General features: G+C 50.4%; 1 protein-coding gene and 1 long non-coding RNA gene across 4 annotated transcripts; one reads left to right on the plus strand and one right to left on the minus strand.

Annotated features, from left to right (window-relative positions):
- Window positions 1-446: 446 nt before the first annotated feature.
- hook2 (hook microtubule-tethering protein 2) lies at window positions 447-10,317 on the minus strand. 3 transcript variants are annotated; one of them, XM_029158561.3, is made up of 23 exons: window positions 10,126-10,317; window positions 9,326-9,408; window positions 8,919-8,991; window positions 8,771-8,821; window positions 8,389-8,521; window positions 8,092-8,159; window positions 7,329-7,394; window positions 7,149-7,229; window positions 6,058-6,218; window positions 5,767-5,907; window positions 5,085-5,286; window positions 4,897-5,007; window positions 4,441-4,528; window positions 4,297-4,363; window positions 4,046-4,183; window positions 2,888-2,975; window positions 2,595-2,600; window positions 2,436-2,470; window positions 2,285-2,367; window positions 2,009-2,112; window positions 1,759-1,866; window positions 1,614-1,685; window positions 447-1,539 (listed from the first exon to the last, which is right to left on the minus strand). In XM_029158561.3, exons 1-23 carry the CDS (start codon window positions 10,168-10,170, stop codon window positions 1,411-1,413), a joined length of 2,133 nt encoding a protein of 710 aa, XP_029014394.1. In that variant the 5' UTR covers window positions 10,171-10,317; the 3' UTR covers window positions 447-1,410. The 3 variants fall into 3 exon arrangements, with proteins under 3 accessions (XP_029014394.1, XP_055366759.1, XP_029014395.1); XM_055510784.1 differs by lacking the exon at window positions 2,595-2,600 and having other exon boundaries at window positions 2,018-2,112; XM_029158562.3 differs by lacking the exon at window positions 2,595-2,600.
- LOC114860333 (uncharacterized) lies at window positions 10,274-17,756 on the plus strand. Its single transcript, XR_003786604.3, has 3 exons — window positions 10,274-10,412; window positions 10,522-10,672; window positions 12,045-17,756. It is a non-coding gene; the product is annotated as an uncharacterized LOC114860333 (long non-coding RNA).
- Window positions 17,757-27,064: the final 9,308 nt, after the last annotated feature.

A 27,064-nucleotide genomic window follows, 5' to 3' on the forward strand; every position in this document is an offset into this window, starting at 1 on the left:
ACAGTATCAGTATTTAATCATTTAGACTAGTATTTAGCACTTGTACCATTCATGGACGTTAGCACAGTCTACAAAGGTTTACTTCAGTATCAATAGGCCGATCTGTAATTATCCATGATGGTCACAGTAGAGACCATATGAGCTGGGAATAACCAAGGTGGCTTTTCTATTTCTATCTAATGTAGTACAAGAAATGAGCTGCCATTAAAATGGGCTTCTGAGAAGAGAAGCACATTAAACGAAGTGGTGCAAGAGAAACAAACACTTCCACTGTTTCAAGTGTTGGTCAGTTGCACAAAATCTGACTCATTAGTTTGGCCTTTAGACACAAAACAATGAAACACAAGAACAACCAAGGTGGTAAAAGATTGAGGGTCAGTCGTCATCAGACCCATCTGGTTTGATCATCATCTAAACGTTAGAAAGGAAAACAGCAGATGCATCTCTTTCCTTAAGATCTTGTTTATTTGTAGTGCAAACTTAGAACTGAGAACTACAAATCTTTAAGTTTGTCTCAGACCTGGTGAGGTACAGAGTGCTACAATCCAAAACACCCTTACATGATTCAAACCAACACAGACACTAATGTTCACCCTGTCGAGCCAAATGTGCAGCGAAGAAGACCAGAACCCATAGAGATCAGAAGAAAGAACGTGTAGACTCTGGTCTGTGGCCCCAGAGAGGCGTCAGTGGGTGGAGTTAGATGTAGACTTGGTACATGTGCTAACGGAGGCTCTGTTCTGTCAGTAGGTAATAAAGTCACAGCGCTTCCTTCCAGTTCAGATCAACTGTAAATGAGCAGCAGTAACCAGATGTTCACAGAGTCTGAGTTAGTGGTTCCAGTGTTCGTCATAAACTACAATCACAAAGTGTAGAGTGCAAATAAAGTCCTGCACCATGTTTCAACCTTCAGGAAAAAAATCTGTCGAGTTTAAAAAATTCAAGTTAATCGTCAGTAAATGTATGACGTACGAGAACACTTGTCTACATATACTGAGGTGGAGGGAGATGCTTCAAGCATTTCTGCGAGGCACTGAGCAAATCGCCCCAGAGACAAAGTGCTTTGGTGTTTCCAGTGAAAACCAACAAATCTATTGTGATTAATAAAGTTTTAAAGACAAGATTCATCTGAAAAAAATAGCTGCTTATATCTCACTAGCCTCTCAAAATAAAAGAAGAACAGTGAAGAAACGAAAAGAAAAGGCACAACGTGCAGAGCTCTAGTCGTTCATCCTTCATCTACCATGTTCAAAAGATCACAAAACTATTTCACATTCTACATAAAACTTGAAAACATGGCTAAAAACAGGGCATAAAGTCACCTCATAAGGTGAAACTACTCCAGTCCTGTCACACAAACAGACGCCTGTTGTACCACGGGGCGCCTGCAGGGGGCAGCAGCAGGACGCTTCATCTGGGCTGGAGGCGCGTCAGGCCTCTCTTGGCGTTGGTGGACTGTCTCTGCTGGGCCAGGAAGGACATGGCCTGGTTGGAGGGAGCTAGACGCTCCCCGGACACCTTCTGATGCAAAGCCATGCCCTGAGAGAGACAAGGGAGAAAGCACATTATTCACCGTCCACAGGCACGGCCGAGCTCCTGATGTGCCGTCTCACCATGTTGTGCCAGGCGCTGATGATCAGCTTCTCCTCCCGCTCGTATCGGGCTCTGCTCTTCTCATAGTCCCGCTGTGCAGAGGAAAACATCATGAGTGCCACAGTGAGCTACACGGGCCTCATGCGTCTGATTGAGGGGGTCCACCTCCAGGTGCTGGATCCTCCTCTCCTTCTCCGTCAGCTGGTTCTTCAGAGCCTGAACGTCAGGAGTCACAGTCGCTGGCTGCTGACTGGGATTCAGGGTTTTGACCACCTGAACGCACAACGAACATTTCACTGCCTAGTGATAAGACTCTTAATCCAGTCGTCTTTAACCCTGAGGTGTGGACCAGAACGTGTCTAATCAGACGTTCTGCTTTGGCTCAGGACAGCGTGTTCCGTTAAGGTGGACGGACCGTTCTCGCCTTCTCCATGTAGCGCTTGTACCGCTCCTCCATCTGCCTCATGTCTTCATCTTTTTTCCGCAGGATCTCTTGCAGTTCATCGATCTTCTTGGCCACTGAGGAGGAGACGTGTGTTTTAAACAGGAGGAAATCGGTTTACGTGTATGTGAGACAGGTGAAACCAGTGAGGCTCCAGTCGGTGTGAGAGGAACAGAAGCTGTGTGAAGTGAGTGAGGAGGACGCAGCCATCGGCGCCTCCTCCCTCAGGCTGATTCAGGAGCATCTTACTGTTGCTGTCCACTTTAGGCTCCAAATCATCGATGACCTCCTTCTTCTTTTGCAGATCAGAGTGAGCTTCATGGAGTTTCTCTCTGGAACCAAAGCGTGTGAAGTTCTGGACTTTGGGCTTTCATGGGTAAAAACTCAGGCAGGTACTTACAGATGCTCCTCGAGCTTCTTCTTCAGTAAAGACGACTGTAAAGAAAGCAGATTCAAAGAACATTAAAGCGGCTTTTGTAAACTGCTCACACAGTGGAAGCGGTGAAAGTCAAGCAGAGTTAAATCACAGCCAGTTGGACGGAGGGAGGGCCGTACTTACGATGGCCTGATTTTGGCAGTTGATGGATGGGAGCAGGCGCAGGGAGACAGACAGAGGAGCAGGCGTTAACAGTGAATCACCACAGCAAACATGGGTTAAATTCCCACACAAGTAGCAGAAGTAGAACGAAGATAAAGTCAGTGTGTAATGAAAAGACGTCTCAACCTGCAGCAGCGCTGGTTTGAACCTTGTATTTTATAACAGACTCTATTCAATGCCCCAGTTCGAAGCCTTTCAGTCACACTGAGCATTAGGCTCATGGGGAGCTGGGACATCCAGCTCCCTGCACTCACATCCTCAGCCTTGCTGTCCTGCTCCTGAAGAGCTCTCTGCAGCTCCTCCACCTGAGAGCGCAGCTCGGAGATCTGCTGCAGGCTCAGCCTGGGGGGGGGGGGGCAAAGGGAGGCAGATGGCAGAAGACGTCAAACATGAGACACAAGAAGGTTGATAAGTTGCTACTGTGGGTGGGAGAGTTTTGTTCAGTATCACAGACAAGGCTCAAAGTGTTTGAATCTTCTCTAAAAACAAAAACTCTTTCTTCCCTGTTTGAGGACTAGTCAGGTTCTGGATCAGTCTACTGTGGTAGGTTTGAATGTTCAGCGTTTCATGTTGAGGATTTGTTGGCTGGGCCTCAGAGGCTCTGACACTGGGCCAGAACAGAACCAGTGGTTCTCCTCAGTGACCCAGTTCATCTTCCATTCAGAAGTGCAGCACTGTGACGTTAGGAACTCAGTTAGTGTTAGATCTGTTCTAGGCTCTGTTTTCCTTGTAGTCACACGGAGGTCGGCTCTGAGGCCCACGGGCCCCAAGTTCTCCTTATGCAGCTGTTCTCTGATCAACTGGATCAAGCCGCTCTGCTTATCATCACAGCCTTAAACAAAGACTCTCAGCACACAAGCATTTGCATGTTGCTGTTGGCTTCAGCTGCTGCCTTACAACAACTGCTGTGGTGTGTGCCTGCTGCCGGGGACCTGCTTAAAATGGAGCCGGACGTAGGACCACGCTCTGTGGTTTATGTGAGTCCCCTCATAGACCTCATGCGTCCAACACTGAGTGGAACACTGACTGAAGTCGCTCGGCACGTCTGCAGGTTCCATCAGAGCTTTTAGTCCATTCACTGCTCGGCTGCTCTCCTCCTGTTGCTGAGGAGGCTTCCCACACCCTGGGCCTGGTGTTGTAATGGACACACACACACACACACACACACACACAGTCCACCCACATGTCCACATGCCCACAGGCGTATAAACACACACACAGTCAAGGGACAATCTGGCTTTCTGCTGTCTGTCCTCCAGCCCAGCCCACACAACTCAGCTCAGCACACAGTCCAGAGGGTGAGTTGACATTTAGGCAGATATCACTCCTACTATCAGCCAAACAACCAGCTAATGTCCAGGAACACACAGTATGGTGGTGATTATTCAACACAGATGAACTCCAGCTCCTACCGGTTCTGAGTTTCCAGGCCGTTCTTGCTCCTCTGAGCCTCCTCCAGCTCAGCCTGTGCCTCCATCAGCTTCTGCCTGTAGGCCTCCTCCTGGACGCACAGCATCTTGTTTTCACTCTGCAGCCGCACCATGGTCTCCCTGTTGGAAGGGAACGGGATGTGGAGGAAGAAAGGACAGTGGATCGATCTGTGTCAGTGCAACAGGAAACAAATCTCAAACACACCACCCCTTGAATACACACAGGGCCATACCTGAGCTCAGCAGGCATGATCTCTGCAGCGAGGTTTCCTACTGCCACGCCGCTGTCACACAAGCCTCCTGCCGAGAGAAACCCAGAGAGTCGGGTGGGACGGAGTCTGGCAGGACGGCTGAGCTGCCTAACGAATTTGACTCACCTGCACCACTGAGACACCTCTGCTGGACCTGAGCACACCTGAGCTCGTCATTCGTCTCCCGCAGCGTGTCTCTCTCTGAGATCAGATGCTGAGAACAAAGCACAGCGTATAAGAAGGAATGATTAGATCCAGGCTGATTTTACTGGAGCAGCTGTGTAAACGGACCCATCACGTCACTTCAGTCCGCATTTTTTAATCATTCCCAGGAAGTGAGTGAGGACATTAATCACTCCTGTCAGATTGCAAAAGGTGCAAAAACTGACAGGACGTGGGCGTCCCCTGCAGAATAGTAGGAGCTTTGGTGCCTGCAGATATCACAGGTGCTGATGTGACAGCTGTGTGTGACCACGACGACAAACAGATGCTAGATGCACATCAGGCGCCATGTTAAACTGCTGAGTGACAGGAGTGACTGCTTTCTCACCGCAACTGAACTTCTGTTTCTCGCCAACTCACTTCTTTCTCCTTCAGCAGTGCTTCATACTTGTCGTGAAGGTTCCTGTACTCAAACTGCCACTTCTCGGCTTTCATGGCCTCTGCTGAGTGCTTGGTGTGAAGCTCATGAGCCTGCGGGTCACAGAGCACAGCGTCAGTCCAGTAGCCCGTGTTGCCCGCTGCGGACGCCGGCTCGGCCCACAGCTTGCCTGTCTCTTGTAGGTGTCCAGCTGGCTGCGCACGCCGTTGGCCCGGCGCAGCTCCTCCTCCAGCTCACAGGTGCGCTGCATGTACACGTTGTTGCGCTCCTCCAGGAGGCGCACCTGTCTGCGCAGGTCTCCCAGATCCTCCAGCTTCCTTTTATACGTCTCCACCAGCGCCTCAAGCTGGTTGACCCGGTCAGATGAATGCCTGGAGGGGAGAATGGGCAGAAGCCATCAGTGCCACAGAAACAAAACCTGAACTCTATTTGCTGTGACACAAGCCAGCGTCGATGCAGGAAATTCTATTCTCAATGCAGATGTCAGAGGAGCTAAATGGACGCGTGTGTGTGGGGGCTGTTGAACTGAGAATACATCAGGGTTCCTACACCTTTTAAATGGTCATATTCAAGTACTTTTCAAGTATTTCCAAAAGGTCCATCTTCAAGCTTTTCCAGGATCGTACAGTTTGGTTAAATATTTAAAGGTATTAAAAAAAGTGATATTTCTTCTTTTAAATGGCATTTAAAAATAGATAATATGCTAAAAAGATTCAGCCTGAAATAACCTTCACAAAAGCTTGATTTTATACTATGCTTTATACTATGCTTTATGCTTTATACTAGACTAACTTTGAAACTTGGCTGCTCAGGACACAACAGGACCAAAAGGAAAGCGGTGCTGGTCTGACCTGAGAACGTCCATCTCGTCCTTCAGGTTCTGCGCCTCCTGGGCCAGGCTGGTCAGCTCATCGTTGCGCTGCTGAAGGTTGGACACTTCACGCTCCAGGATCTCTCCTCGCACACGCAGGTCATCTCTGCTGGTGTCCAGCCTGAGACGAGGTGGTTGGTGTGAGTAAGAGGACGGACTCATGGGCTGCTGCTAAATGGTGCTATGGTACGTGACTCACCACAAGTATCTGATTCACATACAAATGATGCTGCCACATACTCAATCGGGAGAGTTTCCACTCAGCTTGTACCTGTAGTTCTCCTCCTGTAGCTGCTCCAGCTGACTCTGCATGAGCAGCAGCTTCTTGCTGGTGACAGTGGACGCGTCCAGAGAGTCTCGGCGGCCCAGCTTCTCCTTCAGAGCACGTGTTTCTGCTTGAAGAGACGACTTCTCCTCTAGAACCATCGACAGCTGTCGGGGAAGAAACGAGAGGTGTGAAGCAGGGAGCTGTGCTAACGGGCACGCAGAGAGGATGCAAAGAACAAGTAGCACTCTGACATGACAGTATTAGCAGGCAGCAGGTTCCCATAGAAGTAGAACAGGAGAACGAATATGCAAGCTAACACATGCGAGCTGGGTAATAGTGTGTGCAGTTGTTAGAATCTGAGCTTCATGAGATAAACAGATGCAGAAGCACATCTCACAGGATCATTAAAGACACTGACTCTAGTGAGTCTGGATGTTTGTGTCAGGCTCAGCTGAGTGACAATTAGACAGGACGAAGGCCGGGAGCTCGTTCTTACCTGCTGGACATCTCTCCAGCCTGATCACAGCAAACCCTACACTGAACTTTAAGGACAGATTGCATGAGGACCAGTAACAGAAAGCAGCTTCCAAAACAACACAAATGACTAATCCCTCGTGTGTGGGCGAACCAAGTAAACAAACAGGTGGGCTGAGAGCAGCACAAATTATTGTTGGCTACCGCTCCATCCCAAGGCAACGTGTCAGTTTCATCTTGATGTTACACAACCACTGACTATAAATTAGTTGCTTCTCAGTCTCAGGTGAGTAAATCGATAGGGTCACAGGCTCACATTCAACATGCTGCAATCACAGTACAGCCAAGCCAAGCTCCACACAGAGGGACTTTAGCATTGGTCCAAAACACTGAGAACACAACCTAAAGACTACGTACACAAACATCTCTGCAGCAGATTAGCTACAATATGAAAAAAACATATTGACTGCTAAGATTAAATGTATGTGAATTTGTTTGGCTGCACTGTAAACATGTTTTCTGCTGAATCCTGGGTTTGGTAAAATTACTGAGGTGGGCCTGTGCTTGATGAACTCCACGACTACAGCTAAAGGTTTCAGGAAGCACTTTCCAAGCGTCACCTGATGTTCCAGGTCTCTGCAGCGGTGGAGTAGGTCTGCCTTCTCGTCCGGCTCCTCACTCAGAAAATAATACTTTCTGGACTAGGAACAGCAGAAGAGCGGTGATGAGTCATCACAGTATGAGGAATGAAACCAGGCAGTGAGGGAAGGATGCGAGAGAAGAGCAGCTACAGGGGTCACCTGGTAGTCGAAGTCCCCGTACGTCTCTGGGCTTCCTGGTTCAGATGGAGCCTCTTTAGATAAGAGCTAAAAGAACAAGGACACAAACAACAACATGAGCCAGCTTTTAACTGAGGATCCTCTGGTTCAACTCTTTCAGTTGATCCCCCAGCACCTTCAGGCAGAGAGCTAGACTGAAACTTCGCCCGTCTCTCCCCGCTCCAGTGAGCACACTGTTCGATTCACATGCCTGTAGCCCGATGCTTCAAGCTGCTAATTTTCCTCAGTGACTGAGTGGAAGTTTCTAAACACTGATGGAAAACCTGTTTATCCTGGAACCTGCCTCGTCTCTGCTGCAACTCACACTTAAATAACTTAAATAGCTTAAAACACATTCTCCTGTTATTCTTGTCCATGTTTTATCCCTCTACATATTTGTTACACTGGTGATTTATGCAGCGTTATCTATTTTTGAGTCCGCCCATTAGCCTCAACCTGTTTTACTTTTCATAACAGCTCGAAAGCTTAAAATCCTGAGAGTCTGTTCCCAGAAAGTAGGTTTATTTCTAACTGCGTTTGATAAACCTTGGCACACGGGCTTCCAGCCATATGGTGCCAACAAAATACTAAACATATTCCTGAAACATCACAGAGTTGGGTTTCTGGGACTCGGTTCAGGTTTATGTTTATGCGGATTTCTTTGATTGTGAATTAACCGTGACTAAGAACAGGGATTAATGTGAAGTATAGAGAACTGGGAGGATAAGCAAAGAGTCTCACTCACCTCCTGAATGGCTGTCATCACAACATGCTGGACAGATTCCTCAAGTGTCATTATCTGCTGGATTTGCTCTGTATTTGGAGAGGACAACAGAGACGAGTGATGGTGCAGCCAGAAGCAGATTAACACAAATACTCTCCTGAGAACCTGCACAGCATCTATTTTCAGACGCTTCACTGAGCTTGTGTTTCAATAACATAATATTTGTTCAGTAAACTGCAGAGAAAAGCATCTTCTTTACTTTTCCCCACGTGTTTGACTTGAGTTAATCCTGAGTGGTTTTAACAGACGCTGCTTCACCTTGTTTCTTCTCACAGCTCACGGCACAGCCCAGCACAAGCTGCACCAGTTTGCCCATTTCAGTGACATCTCCCATTTCTCCAATGAGGTTCACATCTGGCAGGTGCTCATCTGACACCTGATGACCAAGAACCTGTTTGTGCAGAGCAACAAGAGACCGAGTCTGAGGGAAAGGCCCATTTAAGAACTAAATGTAGATACATGTGGCTGTAAAAAGAGAGCACCAGAGACTTAAACCCAGTGGGCTGACGCTGCCAGGCAGTAAATGTAAATAACTTGCTTTACAGCTGACACACTGCTAAAGTCTGATGAGGGTCAAAGATGTAAAAAAAAACACAAATATTAGACCAACAGATGCCATGAGAAATTAAAATATTCTTACATCATGGCAATATTCCAGCATGCTCTTCAGAATCTTTTTCAAGTTGCTGACCTGAAAGAACAAAACGTTTTTGATTGTGATTTTCATCACATTAACAATAAACCAAGAGCAAAAAGTTGATTCTAGATTCTAGTGTATTAGAAATGACCTTGAGACGCCAGTTGGCCCCGCTCTCATCCTTGATCCGGGCCAGCCATGACTCATTAAACCAAGAGGGGTCTCTGTTAACCAGAACACAGGAGAACGCCAGTGACAAAGAGCGACACACCGCTGGGCATCGAAACCCACAAAACAGCTCATTACAGTCACGTGTCATGAAACCTTCTAAACCTTCACATTCAGAGACAGTCATTCATTGAATATGGCTTCAAGAAACTAATACTAGAAGCTCCAACAGGTCAATTATCCTGATTAGACTAGTTCAGGCAAAAATCAAATGTACTCATAGAAGGTTTGCATAGATAGTGATGTTGTAATTTAAGGGGTGATTGTGTGCAAATCACAGAGGAGCAGGTTGTGAATGAATCTGCTGAGGGTGTAGGTTTCTGCCCTCACATTTTGTGCAGCACATGTGCGATGGCCACTCCACTCGTTAGCTCATATTTGCTGTTGCATGATGGCACCTGAAACGTCTGTAACTGAGAATGGAGACAGTAAGAATTAGTCAACAAGAAAACAATGACCAGTGCACACAATTAGATGGATTATAAGAAATCACTCATGACATGTGCTTATAGGTGTGCAGTTTCAGAATCAAACGTCATGTTGAGCTGCTTTTTCCATCCATGTCAGGTCACTAATGAACCTTTGTAGAGTTTGTGTAAAGCGGAGAACGATCACTGTGTTTTCGTGTCTTCTTGTGATCGTCTTCCGTAACAGGTGGGATGTTTTGCGGGCACAGCGATCCCACTGATCCCTTCTGAGCGGAACGTAAACGGCCATCATAAGGAATTACAGCCCCACTTAACCAGCTACTAGCATACACAGGAGTTGTGTGGACACGCGTGAACCAGTGGATTTTCTGACTACGCTGGAAAGCAAACATTGCTTCACGTTGAGCTTCGCGGCCAGATTCGCTGATGCAGCAGAAACTGATGAAACACCTCCAACCAACAGGAGCCAACTTCCAAGTGCTGCGCCGAGCTAGTTAGCTCTGCTGGCTAGCGACAGCTAGCCTGAAAACACGCGCCTCTTAAAGAAGTCAAATGTTTCCATGTCGCCAGTAAAGACAGACTTGGCAGGAACAAAGGGGCCTGTGGTCACTTACACACCTCCGACGTGCTCGCGGCCACTTTGCCACCACCTGTTAGTCGGACGCTAGCTGCGCGGACGCTGCCCGCTAGCATCACACTTACCCAGGTTAGCAGCGAGTCGCACAGCTCCGCTTTGTCCAGACTCATCGTGGGTGGGGGCTTTCGCACAACCGGACACCGAACTGTCGACGCGTTTGTTGTCCCGAACTTTGTTGCTCACTCCTGCAACTTTCCACGTCATTCGCTATCCCGCCATGGCCTCCTGCTGCTCCCGGCGAACTTCGCCTTTGGGCTCCTGTTATCCCAGCGAGCTTCCGTAGCATGCGCGTTCCCATGGCAACGGGTTGTGTCGCCTATTTACAAGGAGCAACAACAACAACAGTAGTTGTGTACGTGTTTCTTCGCCGTCTGCGTCTAGCTGTAGTAACACTGCTACTACTGAGACGTCAGAATCAGCGACGTGCTGATTTACACTCAAACTAAAATGTCTACTTTCAGACTCAACAGACCTGCACGAGTCAAAGTACAAATGATTCATAGAACCTCGCGCCTCCGTCCTGGGCCAGGTTCCCTCCAGCACCACTGGATGGCTCTAGTCGACAGAGATCAGAACAGCTTCATGCACATCTGGCCGCTCCAGCTGTGACAGGTGAGTCTTTAAACCAGAGACTGTCTCTACGCTTTGTGCTACAAACTGTCAAAGGGGACAAATGTGAGTTATGAATCTGTGAATTCAGAACGTCAGCATCGTGGCAGCCGCTTGTCCTCGAAGCGCTGGTGATGGTTACATTAACAGGGTGGAGTAAAGCAGGTGTGCTGTGCCTTGAACGCAGCGCGGGGCCAGAGCTGAGAGTCAGTCGGACTGTGCTGGGGATGATTAACAGATGACCAAGTTCACACTGCAACAAACCGGGAACCTCCCCCTCCGTGTTCCACATGCCGACACTCACGTCCTCCCAGTTACATGGAAATGTGCTCCGCTCCACTATCTCCTTCCTCTGCTCTCTCCCAGTGACTGTGCTGAGCTGTTTACTGGGCACCAACCAGTCAGGTCACAGCAGCTCTTACATCTGGCTTGACCATATATGGTTGCTGTTGTTGCTTTTCCAGATGTTGTCTGTTATTGTCTCTGCCATCCATCACCTGTTCACAGTTAAACTCTCTGCACATTTTATCAATTCATGTGTTTGTACAATGTGCTCAGCTCATCTGTGGACAAACCCAGTCACACCAGGACCAAACAGGCTCATGACAGGCTGAGATTCCTGACGCATGTTTGTCAGCAATAGCTCATGTGTAACTGTTGATTAAGCTAATTGTAACTGTTCTACTGGTTATTTTTGTCATGAGTAAGTGTCTTACTTGATGAATCCACTGAATATTTAGTTTGCTGACATTTAGCAAAACAGTAACTGGGTGAAATATTCATAAAAATCTTTTCATCAGCTCAGATTAATCTCAGATGAGTAGTTTGTACACACTAAAAAGATTCTAATCAAGCGAAAAACACAGAACCTGCAAACGGAGAAATGCATCATGAAACACAATACGATCACATATCTGAAGATTTACAGACTATGAAAAGCAGAAGCTGTTGAACGCTCACATTCTTTGAGCATTTGAGTGCTACTCAGATTGGACATGACATGGCTGAGTGAACCGAGCACCGGTTTCTGCTTTAAGTAGTGATGACGTGCTGTCATCACAAGAAGAAGAAGAAGAAGCCCCTCTGTGAAAGGAGGGAGTTAAGCAGCGCTGCCAGTGAACGTGAGGTGGAGCAGCCTCTGTGGTTCTGGAGCTCAGCAGCTCTGGATCGGCTGCACACACCTGGGAGGAAGTGAGGTTCTGACCGTCGGGCTCAGAGCAGTGAGTCAGTGCTGACTAACGCCCGAGTGGCAGCAGGTTTGTTGTAGGGACTTTGGCGAAGCACGGCTCCATCGGAGGCTGACTATTTTTGGCCGGCTGCTCTTCCTCCACTCTAATTCCTCTTTTCACCCGTTCTCTCTTTCCTTATTCCCCAGATGTGCTTCCTTCCTGAAAATCAAAGGCTTTACTTCTCCTCTTTTCCAACCCGCCACTGACGCACTCGCATCCCTCTGTGGGGAACTGGAGGGTGGAGGTGGGAGGGCCAGCAGCTAAGATTGAGCAATTATTCCATTTTTGAAGCTTGTGGTTTGTGTTGTTTGGAAAAAAACGAGGATAGTTCCTGTTTTTTGTTCTGCATGAGGACAAACCACACTACATGTTTTACGTTTTAATAATGCAAAAGTCTGCTTTTCCTCCTGTTGTTTAACGTGACGTTTCACCGACGCCAACACCACAACGTCGTTTTCACCACGTCAAGTGCAGGTGAAAAGTTCCTCCATAGAAAAATAATGAAAAATATCTGCATGTTTATAGACTGTGCACTCTCAAAGAGGAACAACAGTTTGAAAGCGTCAGCTCATTTAGGCAACAGGTTAACGTATTTACAGGCGCCATTTCTAAGATATAAAATCAAAGGCAAAGGTGAAAAAGCTCTTGTGAAAAATAAAAATTTACAATTGTTTAATTTAGCATTTAAAATTGTTTCAGCTGAAGGCCCATTGGTTGTGTAACTGGTGTTACAGCTTCCCCTTCGTATCATTGTCAGTAGGTTCGAGTTAAAGACGTGCGTGTCAGCGCTCTGTTCCTTTAACGGCGGAATGCCAGCGATGTGCGGCTGTGCCCAGGCATTCTGATCAGGAATGTGTAGGAATGCGTTGGCAGCCGTCGATTCCCCTGCAGCTTTCCCAGGTGTTACTGGGAAACAAAAACAAGTGGATGACGGAGCAGAAGGCCGAGCTGAACAGCAGAGAGGGCGTGAAATGTCCCAGACGGGAGTGTGATCAGGAAGCACCTCTCTAGACATGAGGTCACCCTCTGGATGCAGACTGGGACACGTCGGCCAGATTTATGGCCATCTCTGCCTTATCAGCTGTCTCCTACCTCGCCCTCCAACCGCAGATTGATGGCTGTAAAAAAGGGCAGGTAGACATAATAGTCGCGCCTCTGGAAGCTGCCAGGGAGTGTTTGCTCTGAAGACAAGCTCTGTCTGTGTGAAATCTGATGGCTAAAGTCCACACACAGTCTGAAAGGATGCAGGTGAGAAATGTGTTCCCAGGTCAAAACGGTGAAGTACAGCATGTGGTAACACGCAATGGTTCAGGCTGTTTTTAGCTGCTATTATTACAGCACTGAGGCCTTACATGACCCTGAACACAAGCACACAAGCTAAACCTGAGCCTAAGTTGTTGTTAGTGTTACCATAAAGCTATCTAGGCTGTTGTTGTTAGCCTACAGCTAACCATGCTGTTGTTAGTTAGTCTAAAGCTAACCAGGCTGATGTTGTTAGCTTAAAGCTAACCACACTGTTGTCATTAGTGTTAGCCTAAAGCTAACCACGCTGTTGTTGTTAGCCTACAGCTAACTAGGCCCCCGTTTTTAGCCTAAAGTTAACCACGCTGTTGTCATTAGTGTTAGCCTAAAGCTAACCACGCTGTTGTTGTTAGCCTACAGCTAACCATGCTCTAAACTTGCTCAGTCTGTAGCAGATGTTTATATTGTTCACATTCATTGTTGATATAATGCAGCACATCTGTAAGCTACAGCAGTGCTTTCTGGCTGTTTCCACGGCGACTGATGCCAACCTCCTTCTCAGAGCATCAGGACAAACGACCGGTGCTTCAGGGTTTTCAGGTCGGGTGAGGACACGTTGCTCAGAACGTCGTCGATGAACGTACGTTCAGTCAATGAGTTCAGCTGGTGACTCAGCGGTTGTTGTGTCTGTTCCACCTAAAGGCAGCAAAGTTTTGCTCACGTTGTGTAAGGGGCTCTAAATGACACTTATACTTATTGATTTGCGTCTCAAGCTGCGTCACAACATTCTGCTGTTTGCTTTTTTATGGTTCTCTGGTAAAATGAACAGAGAGAGAACGTTGTTCTGCTTAAGTAAATAGTGCGGCGCTGGAGGACGCTGAGCAGGGACACCTGTAAACCAGGTGTGCTCTCTGCAGCACAAGGCTGAGTCACAGAGATGTGCCTGTTCTCAGTCCCGCTGTGGGTCCAAAGGATTCAGGCTCATCCCCTCGGGCGGATCGGGTGCAGCTCTGCAACGTGAGGCTCGGCTCGGCTCGGCTCGGCTCGGCTCGTTGCCTCACGGCCAAAGTTCAGCCTGTGCAGCAGGGCAGCAGAGAAGCCGGAAGTGACTGTAAGTCAGGCCGACAGTGATGGTGGCTTTGTTCCGTGGCTTTTTGTTGTTTTGACACAGATTTGACACAACACCGTGTCTAAAGATAGAAATACTGAGTGTTTCTGGAGCAACTGCAGAGACCAGAGCCTCCTCACACGGTTCTGGAACAGGGATCCGTGTGGACCCAGCGGAACCAGGCTGCTGCTGCCCATGCTGAGGCCGTACAGGGAGGATCCAGAAACACAAACAGGGTGGAGGAGGTCCGCCTGGTCGGTGAGGCGCACACTCTGCTATTGTTGGGTGTATGAGGTGTGTTTGCTATTTTGTGAACATGTGCTGGGAGGAGCCGGCTTAACTACGGGTCCTCCAACCTGTTATTAGTCCTGCACGGTAATTACTGCATTCATGACCACTAAATAATATGTATTCAAACTCCTTTTAGGCACCTTTCAATAGGTGATGTTTGCAGATATTATAAGGTACTTGAACGTGATGACAGCTTTATTATCTGCTCGTGTTATTCCAGTAGAATAAACAAACTAACAGTGGAACAGCCTGGTCTCCGTAGGGAGGAATGCCGCGCAAGTTAAAACAAAGCTGCTATTGCTGTGAATCACATCATCTATTAATGGGGCGTTTGGATTTTTATTGGACGGACGCTGGTTTCGCCTCTGGTTCAGCTCTTACGGAGTGGGAGCAGCCGTGGGTCAGGAGGCGGAGAGGTCCATGCTGGAACCCGTCCTGGAGCTGGACCACGGTTCTCTGCAGCTCAGAGCCTTAGAACGCAGGGAAGTGGCAGCGCTGGCTGTTTGCTGGGTGTGAGTTGAGACTCCAGCCGAGTGGCAGCAACGACAACCACACCTTCGCCCTTGCACAACTTCCCTGTTCCTTTGGTCCACACACTCTGGGCAAACACACCCAAAGGCTTAAGTGATGCCCTGCACTAATGGCCTAAATTACACAGCTGGCTTTGAGGGCAGAGCGGCTCGTCAACAAGTGAAGCCGTGGCCCTTCACCCACAGTGACACTCAGCTGACTCAGCAGCACACTGTTTACTGGGCCTGTCCACCGCATCCACACGCCTGCGTCGGCCGCCTCGTCCTCCCCCGCTGTCCCTCCTCATCCACATCAGCGGCCGGCCTCCAGGCCGATCATCGTCGAGGTCCGACCCGAGCACGAGCCACACGCACAGGCTGCTTCTCTGTGGGAACACACTGATTAGAGTCAGGAGGACCCGCGTCAACGTGAAGCAGCTTCCACGTTCAGCTCGTTCCATCGTGTTTGTCCAAGCAGTGGTTTCACCACTTTCAGGTTGATTCTGTTTCAGTTTAATTCACTTTCAGTTTTAGTCATTTTTCTTTAGAACCAGTTTGGCTTGAAAAAGAATTAGGGTGAATCTTAGCGTGTGTAAATCAGGGTCAACCCATTCACTGGATGGTCAGTAGGGAAGCAGAAGGTCCCAGGTTCAAGTCTGTGTCCTTGAGCAAGACACTTCACAGTAGCTGCTGCTCCCCCAGGGGATGAACTGAATGCAGAGGTCAATTGCCCCCCGCATGTTTAGCTTGGATTGGATCCAGATTGCTTCTGTCCACTTCTCATATAGTGAGCGGTGATGTTTTCTCCTGAGACTGAGGGGTACCTAATAAAGTGACCAGCAGCCTTTGGCAGCGTCAGCACCGACTCGCTGAGGCTGATGCCTCCAGACAGACGGCGTAAAGGTGCTGACCACACACGTTGTCTCTTTTCCTGAGCATCCGTCATCCAGTGCACTGGCGCTGAACCTGTCACGGCTCTGATCTGTGTTTAGTGGGTGAGGAGCGGGTCGGACCCGGAGCACATCCAGGCCTGTTTGAAGTGACTGTCAGTAGCTGAAGGTACGTCGCGGTTACACAAAGCACAAACCCAGCACCTGCGCTTCAGAGGGATAATTACAGGGGACGGTTGATGTGGGATTAGAGCCCTGCTGCAGCGATAACTGTCACGACCTTTCACCTCATGCTCCGCATAATTAGATTGATCGGCCGGAGCATCCAAAGGCCTACAGCGTCCTGTGTCCTCCTCCAGTCAGATTGACTGGCGGGGACTTTGGAGGTTCTCTGTCTCTGACTTGAAGCTGCTGGGCCTGATGCAGAATGCTTTGGAACCTCCCAGCGAGGTTTGTGTATTTCCTGCTCGTGGTATCAAACAATCAGATTTATGCAGTGGTTAAAAGGAAAATAAAAGGTTTCACAAGCTAGAGAGGTTTCAACAGAGGTTCCTGGAAAAAAACAAGACGATGACAGATGGTAATAGATGATGACGCTGGTGAACTGGCTCAACTTGTTAGAGGATGAAACTTCACACACTTTTCCAGGTATTTTACTCTGGTACGGCCTGATTGTGAAACCCGCTCTGTTGCGTGTGTTAGTCCAGAACAGTGATTCCTGCTGCAGCTTCCAGGCTCCACAACAGGCCGCTCATCAATCCCTCAGCGGACAATGGAGCCCTGTAGGAAAGCCAAAACAAGCCTCTAATCCCCTTTAGATTAACAGGGAATTCACTTGGCAGCGGCTAAGTCAGCTGCTAGAGCAGCGTCCGTCACCCACCGCTAACAAACGTTCAAACGGCGGCTGCTGTAATTAGAGCAGGATGAAACGATCCCACAGACAAACATTAACCCCGGCCGTGACCCCACAGCTTGTCAAGAAGACGAACGCCTGGGACCGGGAGAGAAAAACAGCCTTTCATTTCCAGTAAAGCAGGAAGGGGGAGGGAAGGGGATTTTGGGAAGTTTGGTGAGTCATCACTTTCTTTTCTAGCGGCGCTCCCCCTCCTGGCATCGCAGCTCCGGGCCTGAATACCACCCGGCTCAGGGCCCGGTGTGCTTTCAATGGGCCGGCTGACTGTGAGGGCATCATACTGACTGTGAGGGCCTCAGGCTGACTGTGAGGGCATCATACTGACTGTGAGGGCCTCAGGCTGACTGTGAGGGCCTCATACTGACTGTGAGGGCCTCAGGCTGACTGTGAGGGCCTCATACTGACTGTGAGGGCATCATAGTGACTGTGAGGGCCTCATACTGACTGTGAGGGCCTCATACTGACTGTGAGGGCCTCATACTGACTGTGAGGGCCTCATACTGACTGTGAGGGCCTCAGGCTGACTGTGAGGGCCTCATACTGACTGTGAGGGCCTCAGGCTGACTGTGAGGGCCTCAGGCTGACTGTGAGGGCCTCATACTGACTGTGAGGGCCTCAGGCTGACTGTGAGGGCATCATAGTGACTGTGAGGGCCTCATACTGACTGTGAGGGCCTCATACTGACTGTGAGGGCCTCATACTGACTGTGAGGGCCTCAGGCTGACTGTGAGGGCCTCATACTGACTGTGAGGGCCTCATACTGACTGTGAGGGCCTCATACTGACTGTGAGGGCCTCAGGCTGACTGTGAGGGCCTCATACTGACTGTGAGGGCCTCAGGCTGACTGTGAGGGCATCATAGTGACTGTGAGGGCCTCATACTGACTGTGAGGGCCTCATACTGACTGTGAGGGCCTCATACTGACTGTGAGGGCCTCATACTGACTGTGAGGGCCTCAGGCTGACTGTGAGGGCCTCATACTGACTGTGAGGGCCTCATACTGACTGTGAGGGCCTCAGGCTGACTGTGAGGGCCTCATACTGACTGTGAGGGCCTCATACTGACTGTGAGGGCCTCAGGCTGACTGTGAGGGCCTCATGCTGACTGTGAGGGCCTCAGGCTGACTGTGAGGGCCTCATAGTGACTGTGAGGGCCTCATACTGACTGTGAGGGCCTCATAGTGACTGTGAGGGCCTCATACTGACTGTGAGGGCCTCATACTGACTGTGAGGGCCTCATACTGACTGTGAGGGCCTCAGGCTGACTGTGAGGGCCTCAGGCTGACTGTGAGGGCATCATAGTGACTGTGAGGGCCTCATACTGACTGTGAGGGCCTCATACTGACTGTGAGGGCCTCATACTGACTGTGAGGGCCTCAGGCTGACTGTGAGGGCCTCATACTGACTGTGAGGGCCTCAGGCTGACTGTGAGGGCCTCATACTGACTGTGAGGGCCTCAGGCTGACTGTGAGGGCCTCATACTGACTGTGAGGGCCTCATACTGACTGTGAGGGCCTCATGCTGACTGTGAGGGCCTCAGGCTGACTGTGAGGGCCTCATAGTGACTGTGAGGGCCTCATACTGACTGTGAGGGCCTCATAGTGACTGTGAGGGCCTCAGGCTGACTGTGAGGGCCTCAGGCTGACTGTGAGGGCCTAATACTGACTGTGAGGGCCTCAGGCTGACTGTGAGGGCCTCAGGCTGACTGTGAGGGCCTAATACTGACTGTGAGGGCCTCAGGCTGACTGTGAGGGCCTCAGGCTGACTGTGAGGGCCTCAGGCTGACTGTGAGGATCCTTGGCTCTGACACCTGAGGAGTCTCAGCGAGGCTTTGCTGCCAGGCTGAGGCTCGCTAGCTCGGTCTTCCAGATCAGATGACAAACGCTCGTAAGGCGATGGCGGTGCTGGCGTTTAGGAGGCCGCACATAATGGAAAGTGCTTCAGTCCTCACACACAAGCCGCACGTTTACTGCTGCACTTTCTTCTGCTACGTGTACGTCAGCCCTTTGTCCCTGTGGCTCCGGCTGAGGTCTGGACTCTCCCCGAGGGGCCCTGATAGAAGGCTAGCCGGCCCCTGGGCTCCGCGCTCCGCAGGGGGTCTAATGACAGACTTCACGCGAGCTGAAGTCCACACAAAGCGCCGTCGCTCTGAGCTCGTTGATGGATCGCCTCCGTCTCACTGGGCTCTTTGTGCAGAGCAGCCGTTGTGGTATGTGACACATGAGGCCTCGATGCTGCTGCTGATGACTCAGTGTGAGTAATCAAAACAGCGGTGGAGGCCGAGCCGCTGCACAAAGACCATTGTTGCCATTAAAATGTCACCCAGCACTTGATATAAGGCCGCGTTGGCTCCCGTGGACACGTCTGACACTTCACGCTGAACCAGGACCCAGAACCTGAAGCAGAACCTGAACCATGACTCATTTTGATCAGCTGATCATTGGGTACAGGCGTGGAAGCATGACCTCGTCAGATGTCAGCTCTGTGAAAGGGACTACTCCCGGTCTCCAGCGTTCAGGTCCGAGTCGGAGCCACCACAGGAAACAGAACTGAGGGTTCGACTCAGGCTGCGCCGCAGCGTCCGCGTCCTGCCTCCGTGAAGTGATATAAAAAGCCTTCATCTAAGAAGAAGGCGTTTGACTGGAAAAGGCTTAAAATAACCTTAAGACGGCTTCACACAAACACACTCCTTCATACGAATCCTGTCGTGCAGCCATTAGACACACGCTTCTTTCAGTTTCCAGCACAGGTAAAGGACTTTGACTGAGCATAAACAACGTATTTACTCATCAAAGACCTTCCGTTCAAACACCCAACAGTCTGGACTGTGATCTATGAAAAGCTAAATCCGTTACTTCTTCGAGCCCCTGCCTGCGGTTTCCCTTCAAACATGCGCTGTGCTGCTTGACTCAGTGGCTGAAGGACAGCGGATTTCCACTTCCACTTTGGCCCGTGCATGTGCAGAACAACAGATCTGGAAGCCATTAGCAGCCGGCAGCTGCGAGGAGGAGGGAGCTTCAGTATGTGGGCACGTGAGGCTCGTAAAGCTCAGCGCCATTAACATCAGAAGAGAATGTTATGTTATGTACTGTGATGAGTCCACCTGTAGGTCGGATCTACAGATACTGTGACAGGACCACGGAGAAGGAGCCGGAGCCGGAGCAGAACAGGCCCAAGCAGCGACGTGAAGGAGCGTCACATCCGTCCAATGACAGCACTCAGCTTGAAGTCTGGACCGGGCCGGTGGAACCGGTAGCTGCTGTTCTAGGGGTTCTGGTGGGTGCTTGTGGGCCCAGAGCAGCATCTCCACGGGGTGGTTCTGACCCAGGTTCACATCACCCTGCTGCTGTTTATCACTGTAGTGACTGACACGCTGCAGATGGAGCTCCTTTAATCGCTTCATCTGCTGCCGAGTCATTTATCCAAAAACTGCTGATCATTAGCATCTTCCTGATGTTGGAACAGAACCATCGACTGTCAGCGAACATGAAGCAGGTGATGCAGCTGAAGGTGAACTCTGACCAGGTTTTCTACATGTCATTCTTCACTGCTTTGTACCAACGTCACCGGTAGAAACGCTCTCTACGTTTGTCTTTTGGAGTGTTCGCTGTCGTATTTCTGCTGGTTTCATGAATTTTCAGAAAAGTCCCTTCTTATAACAACATCAGCCCAGAATAAAAACATGGTTTAACAGCAACTGCCGGTTTCAGGTGTGTGCTTTGATTTGCATGGAGTGAAACCAGCAGCTGAGCCTGTAGGAGAATTAGTGGCTTCACCTCCTGTTGTTGTGTCTGGTCTAACCCTCGTTAGAACAATCATGAGAACGGAGAACCTTTACGAGTGTGGATCTGCTGGAACGTCTCTGGTCCCTGAAAGTGTCTGGCCTCGTTTACACAGAAACAAAGCAACCCATGAAGGGAGCAGGTCCGGAGCGCTCAGTTGGAGCTTCTCGCTCTACAGCATGTTTTCAACAGAAGCCTGAATAGTGTGTGTTAAGTGTCAGCAGCGCGTTCTCAGCCTCCAACCTGCCGGTGGCAGTGAACCCAGGCGGGCGTGACCGCAGGGAAAGGCCGCGCAGCGTAGAGGACGGCTCAGCATGTGACGGGTCCACTCAGCTGCTGACGCGGAACCTCAGACGGAGGCGTCGCTTCCCTCTCAGTATTATTAGCACACGGGTCATGAACGCGTGGAGGTGACCTCTGCCGCTGTGGGGCGTCCACTCCCAGAGGTGGAACGTTGGGTGGAAGAGGCCGTGACTCACGGCTCTTTTATCTCCTCTACGTCTTCATGGAAGAAGTTGTGTCCGCCTGCAGCTCGCAGCTCGTCTCTGATAAGTGGCTGCTCAGGCAGAGCGGAGCTGAGCTCACAGCTTCCTCACTTGTGGTTTGTCAGAAGATTGAGCAACAAGGTTCATTGACGTACCATTTAAGCTGACGACTTCACTTCTGAAAACTGAGTGTGTGTCAACAAAGGAAAATTATTCTAGTTTTCCCCAAAATAAACAGTTTGACAAAGAGCAGCTTGTTATTAAAAAAAGGGTGAGCAGAAAAAAAAACGTTGCTGAAAAGACACAAATAATTTTTCTGGCACATTAAACCACGAGCCAGGATAAGGTGACAGCAGGAGGCTGGGCCCCTGTCTGTGATGATGATGATGATGATGATGATGATGATGATGATGATGATGATGATGATGAAGCTTCTGTCCACACAGCGCTGCTGCCTCTGAAGGCATCCTGCCACAGGTCAGCTGCCTTCAGGGCTCCTCTCAGAAATACTGACGGGGAGATGGGGGAACTGGAAATGGAAAAATACAAAGTCAGGAAGAGGAAGAACCCAGCACCCAGCAGCTGGAAACAATGATCAGAAAACGGCCAAATTCTGAAGACTGAGTGTGTGTGTGTGTGTGTGTGTGTGTGTGTGTGTGTGTGTGTGTGTGTGTGTGTGTGTGTGTGTATGTGTGTGTGTGTGTGTGTGTGTGAGTGTGTGTGTGTGTGAGTGTGTATGCGTGTGTGTGTGTGTGTGTGTGTGTGTGTGTGTGTGTGTGTGTGTGAGAGTTTCTGTGTGTGAGATTGTGTGTGCGAGATTGTGTGTGTGTGTGTGTGTGTGTGTGTGTGTGAGTGTGTATGCGTGTGTGTGTGTGTGTGTGTGTGTGTGTGTGAGAGAGTTTCTGTGTGTGTGAGATTGTGTGTGTGTGTGTGTGTGTGTGTGTGTGTGTGTGTGTGTGTGTGTGTGTGTGAGAGAGTTTCTGTGTGTGTGAGATTGTGTGTGTGTGTGTGTGAGTTTCTGTGTGTGTGTGTGTGTGTGTGTGTGTGTGTGTGAGTTTCTGTGTGTGTGAGATTGTGTGTGTGAGATTGTGTGTGTGTGTGTGTGTGTGTGTGTGTGTGTGTGTGTGTGTGTGTGTGTGTGTGTGTGTGTGTGTGTGTGAGTTTCTGTGTGTGTGAGATTGTGTGTGTGAGATTGTGTGTGTGTGTCTGTGTGTGTGTGTGGGCAGACTCCCGTTTGTTTTCACAGCACAGGATCAAAGTGAGGTGGCCTTAAACCAGCTCGGAGCGCTTTGTATTGTATGTCACTGCTGAGTAACAGTCGCCTCTTTCATGTTGATCCAAAAACCAGACTTTCCACTTCATAACACCATTTCACAGGTGAGAGCCGTGTCAGCCTGCATGAAACTAATTCCCACAGCGAGTCGGTGATGTTAATGTTCATCCTCCTGATTTATACAGAGACCAGATCCAAACTGCTGAGGAAGCGAGAGGCCACGGAGGCAGCAGCTATTCTCAGTGACAGAATCGGATTATGTGACTATCCATATGCAGCCACTTGATGCCAGGGAGAAGACAGACGTGAAGGAAAGGGTTGAGAGGAGGCTGGGAGGAGGAGGAGGAGGAGGAGGAGGAGGAGGAGGAGGAGGAGGAGGAGGCGAGGGCGATGCAGAGCAGCAGAGAAGCTTGTCGGTAATTCTGTGCGTCAGTCAGCTCATAACCAGGCTGAGACGCAAGTACAGTATCTGCGCAAGAGAGAGGGAGAGAGAGAGAGACACACACACACACACACACACACACACACACACACACACACACACACACACACACACACACACACACACACGTTTTCTCACTCTATCCATGCAAGCTGGGAGCTGGAAATATCCCTTTTCATCCCCTGTCACAGTCTAATTAGATTCCACCACCACAGAAATCCTTTTCCCTCCACATTTCTCTGGTTCTTTCTTTCTCTCTGGCTGTTACCGTGGCAACAGCTGCTTCCTGTTTGTCTGTCTGTGTTGCCATGGAGGAAGAGTAGGGATGAAGGCGCGGAGCGGCCCAAACCACTAATGCCAATAAAGTGGCCCTGAAGTGGGCACGTGGCTCGGCCCGGCCCGGTCCGGCCCGGCCTCCACCACATTCTGGTCCTGGACCAGCTGCTTCTGTTTTCAATAACATCCTGAGAACCGGAGCGAGCGAAAGCAGCAGCTTGGTCTAAACGTCTTCATTGTTCTGTGACGCATGAGGTTCGGCTCAGCCACCATCACCTTTGTCCTCTGCTGTGGAGGACAGGCAGGTAGTGATGATGGTAGCAGCTCAGGAGCAGTTAGCGGGTGATCGGGTGAACGGGTGAACAGGTGAACAGGTGATTGGGTAATCGGGTGAACGGGTGAACAGGTGAACAGGTGATCGGGTGAACGGTAGATCGGGTGAACAGGTGAACAGGTGATCGGGTGAACAGGTGATTGGGTAATCGGGTGAACAGGTGATCAGGTGAACAGGTGATCGGGTGAACAGGTGATTGGGTAATCGGGTGAACAGGTGATCAGGTGAACAGGTGATCGGGTGAACGGTAGATCGGGTGAACAGGTGAACAGGTGATCGGGTGAACAGGTAATCGGGTGAACGGGTGAACAGGTGATCAGGTGAACAGGTGATCGGGTGAACAGGTGAACAGGTGATTGGGTAATTGGGTGAACGGGTGAACGGTAGATCGGGTGAACAGGTGAACAGGTGATTGGGTGAACAGGTGAACAGGTGAGTGTCCAGCAGCAGCAGCAGGACGTTGGGGAGGTGTTTGGAAGACGTGGAGACGAAGGCTCTGTGTGAGTGTCTGAGTGCTGCCTGTTTGATTCTGACATCAGATTTGGCTCCTCAGGCCTCGTTTAAAGAGGAGCTCTTTGTGGCAGCGACCGCAGGAGGAGGGACGGACCCGTATCTCACAGCAGACAAAGGCTGCCAGCGCCGTGAACCGCATGTGGGCCGAGGATCCCGTTTCCTCCCAACCTGCTCGCAGCCAGGAGATAAAAGAGGAAACATCCAGAACCCGAGTGGGAAACACAGAGTGACTTCAAAGCTGGAGAAGAATTTCTTTAAACACGTTCTCCGCAGACCACATCAAAGGGCGGCAGCGGGAGGGAACCGGGTCGGGTTCACCTCTGCGCATCTGTGCGTAGCCGTCAGTGATTGTGCCGGTTCTGGAGGCCTGTTCAGCGCCGCGGCTGCCAAGGAGACGATGAGAGGGCGGCCCCAGCCCACGCTCACGCTCACGCATGCTCACCCCTCAGCGCCGGCCGCCTTCCTGCCAGCGCACACATCCAGCCGGAGCTCGCTAGCTATTGATTGTTTTAAACACAGCGTTTATGCTATTCCTGGGGCTGCCGACGCCCACGTCCCTTCCTCTCATGGTGCACACACACATTCTTCTGCAGGCGGCGCCGCCGTCACCTGCAGCTCTGCGGCCCTTTGTTGGAGACAGACGTGGCCTCTACCCTGCTTGGCCTGGACGTGTGCGCTGAGAGGAAGCTGAGGTGTGGGGTCGGAGGCTGGTGTCCCGGCCGCTAGTGCCTCCGCTGTCCTGGCTTGATGGCGGCGGTTCTGCGTCCTTCCTGCGTGTCCGTCTGTCGTTCTGCCTCCGTCTTTGTTATTTCCTGCCCGTTCGTGAAGCGATGGCACAGCCGTGGGCTGTGAGGAGGCGCTGCAGGTCAAAGGTCATTTGACCACGGCGCCTCCCTCCAGGTATCGTTGGACCTGGATCTGAGTGCTCCAGTTGCTGTTGGAGGAGCAGAGAAAGTTTCACGTCATTGTCTTCTGCAGGAAGCATGAAGCTGTGCTGGTCCTATTCTGAGAAATACAAATGCACCAGTGACACAGATCTGAGACCAAACAACACAAAAAACATCACGCATGAGTAATTTGACCCGCAGGGATGATGCGTGACAGAATAGTAGCGGCTGTGTAAAAGGCAGCAGTTCAAACATGTTGCTGCAGTAAATAGTAAACACGCCTGCATGTGCTCATTTGTGGTCAGCGTGCAGCTGCTAATGCTCCAGCTGAATGATACACAGGGCTTGTGTTGAATCCTAGCACTCGTGTACAGATGTTTGTTTGCTGCTGAAAGTCAAACGCTACAAAGCTGTAATCACTGACGGTTGAGTCCTCGAGGAGCTGAACTTCTTTCCTCCCTCTCACATCTTATGCTGCTGCATTTAATGGTAAAACGTTGAAAATGTTGCACCAGTCAAACATACAAGACGCCCACAGACACAACACCCCAGCTGTGACGGACGGGTGGGAGCTGCAAAAGGCCAACCTGTGGAAAATGAGGCACTAATAATCTGTGCCTCCTTTGATCGCAGTACAATCAGTTCACACAACGCCCTTTATACGTTTGCCACTTATCATCTGCGACTTCCACCGAAAGAAATGACAGACACACACACACACGACCACAGGATGCGATTCAAATTCGAGCATCCTCTCTGCCCCCTCAGCATCCTGTGTGAAAACCTTTCTACCGCAGCACAGGAAGGACAGGCTGAGCTGGGAGTGAATGAGACGGTGACGCTGCATCGGTACTCATGGCTTCAATGCAGCTTCCGTCTCGCTGCTTAAACTAAAAGGCGCTAGAAAACATCCTTTCATGAGCACACGATCCGCAGCTGAGCAAGTGAAACAACCTGCGTGGAAGGGTTGCTACAGATGTGACTAGGTTTGTGCAGCACATGATTTGCCCCAGGACGTTGTTCTGCTCTGTGATCTTCCCTAAATGATGCACGGATGTGGGTGGATAGCTACGACTAGCTAGCAGGAGGAGAGGGAGGCTGAGGAGGCACCTGCTGGGACCACATGGCTCTGAATGGCCCCTTTAAGTGGTTGCACTCACGCATGCATCGGGCTGAAGCGCTGCCCTGCTGTGAGCAAACGTGGCTACGAGCACATGGGGCAGCAGATCAAGGCTGCTGGAAGATGGTTTGTGTTACATGAGGGACGGCGCAGAGACAGTGACTGTGGTTGGTGAAGCACAGGTGCACGTTGTGAAAAGGAGAAGAACAGTAGGGGGAGGTACAACCCAAAGCAGAGCAATAAAAGAAAGAAACAACTTTATAATGTGTCGGTGCGTCATGCCCTGCGGCACCATTGCTCTGCTGAGCTCCACTGGACTTTATTGAGCTCCACTGGACTTTACTGAGCTCCACTGGGCTCCACTGAGCTCCACTGAGATCAACTGGGCTCCACTGGGCTCCACTGGGCTCCACTGGACTTTACTGAGATCCACTGGACTCTACTGAGTTAAACTGGGCTCCACTGGGCTCCACTGGGCTCCACTGAGCTCCACTGGACTTTACTGAGATCCACTGGACTCTACTGAGTTAAACTGGGCTCCACTGGGCTCCACTGAGCTCCACTGGACTTTACTGAGATCCACTGGACTCTACTGAGTTAAACTGGGCTCCACTGGGCTCCACTGGACTTTACTGAGATCCACTGGACTCTACTGAGTTAAACTGGGCTCCACTGGGCTCCACTGGGCTCCACTGGGCTCCTGGGCTCCACTGGACTCTACTGGGCTCCACTGGGCTCCACTGGGCTCCACTGGACTTTACTGAGATCTACTGGACTCTACTGAGTTAAACTGGGCTCCACTGGGCTCCACTGAGCTCCACTGGACTTTACTGAGTTCCACTGGACTCTACTGAGTTAAACTGGGCTCCACTGGGCTCCACTGGGCTCCACTGGACTCTACTGGGCTCCACTGGGCTCCACTGGGCTCCACTGGGCTCCTGGGCTCCACTGGACTCTACTGGGCTCCACTGGGCTCCACTGGGCTCCACTGAGCTCCACTGGACTTTACTGAGATCTACTGGACTCTACTGAGTTAAACTGGGCTCCACTGGGCTCCACTGGGCTCCACTGGACTTTACTGAGATCCACTGGACTCTACTGA

Source organism: Betta splendens, chromosome 8 (genome assembly GCF_900634795.4).
Source record: "Betta splendens chromosome 8, fBetSpl5.4, whole genome shotgun sequence".
Classification (NCBI taxonomy): domain Eukaryota; kingdom Metazoa; phylum Chordata; class Actinopteri; order Anabantiformes; family Osphronemidae; genus Betta; species Betta splendens.

Coding starts and splice junctions, on each gene's coding strand:
- hook2 (XM_029158561.3), bottom strand. CDS start 10,170: ATGAGTCTGGACAAAGCGGAGCTGTGCGACTCGCTGCTAACCTGG. Junction 2,976..4,045: donor GGCCTGGAAACTCAGAACCG/GTAGGAGCTGGA, acceptor CCCCCCCCCCAG/GCTGAGCCTGCAGCAGATCT. Junction 2,113..2,284: donor GCCTAAAGTGGACAGCAACA/GTAAGATGCTCC, acceptor TCTCCTCCTCAG/TGGCCAAGAAGATCGATGAA.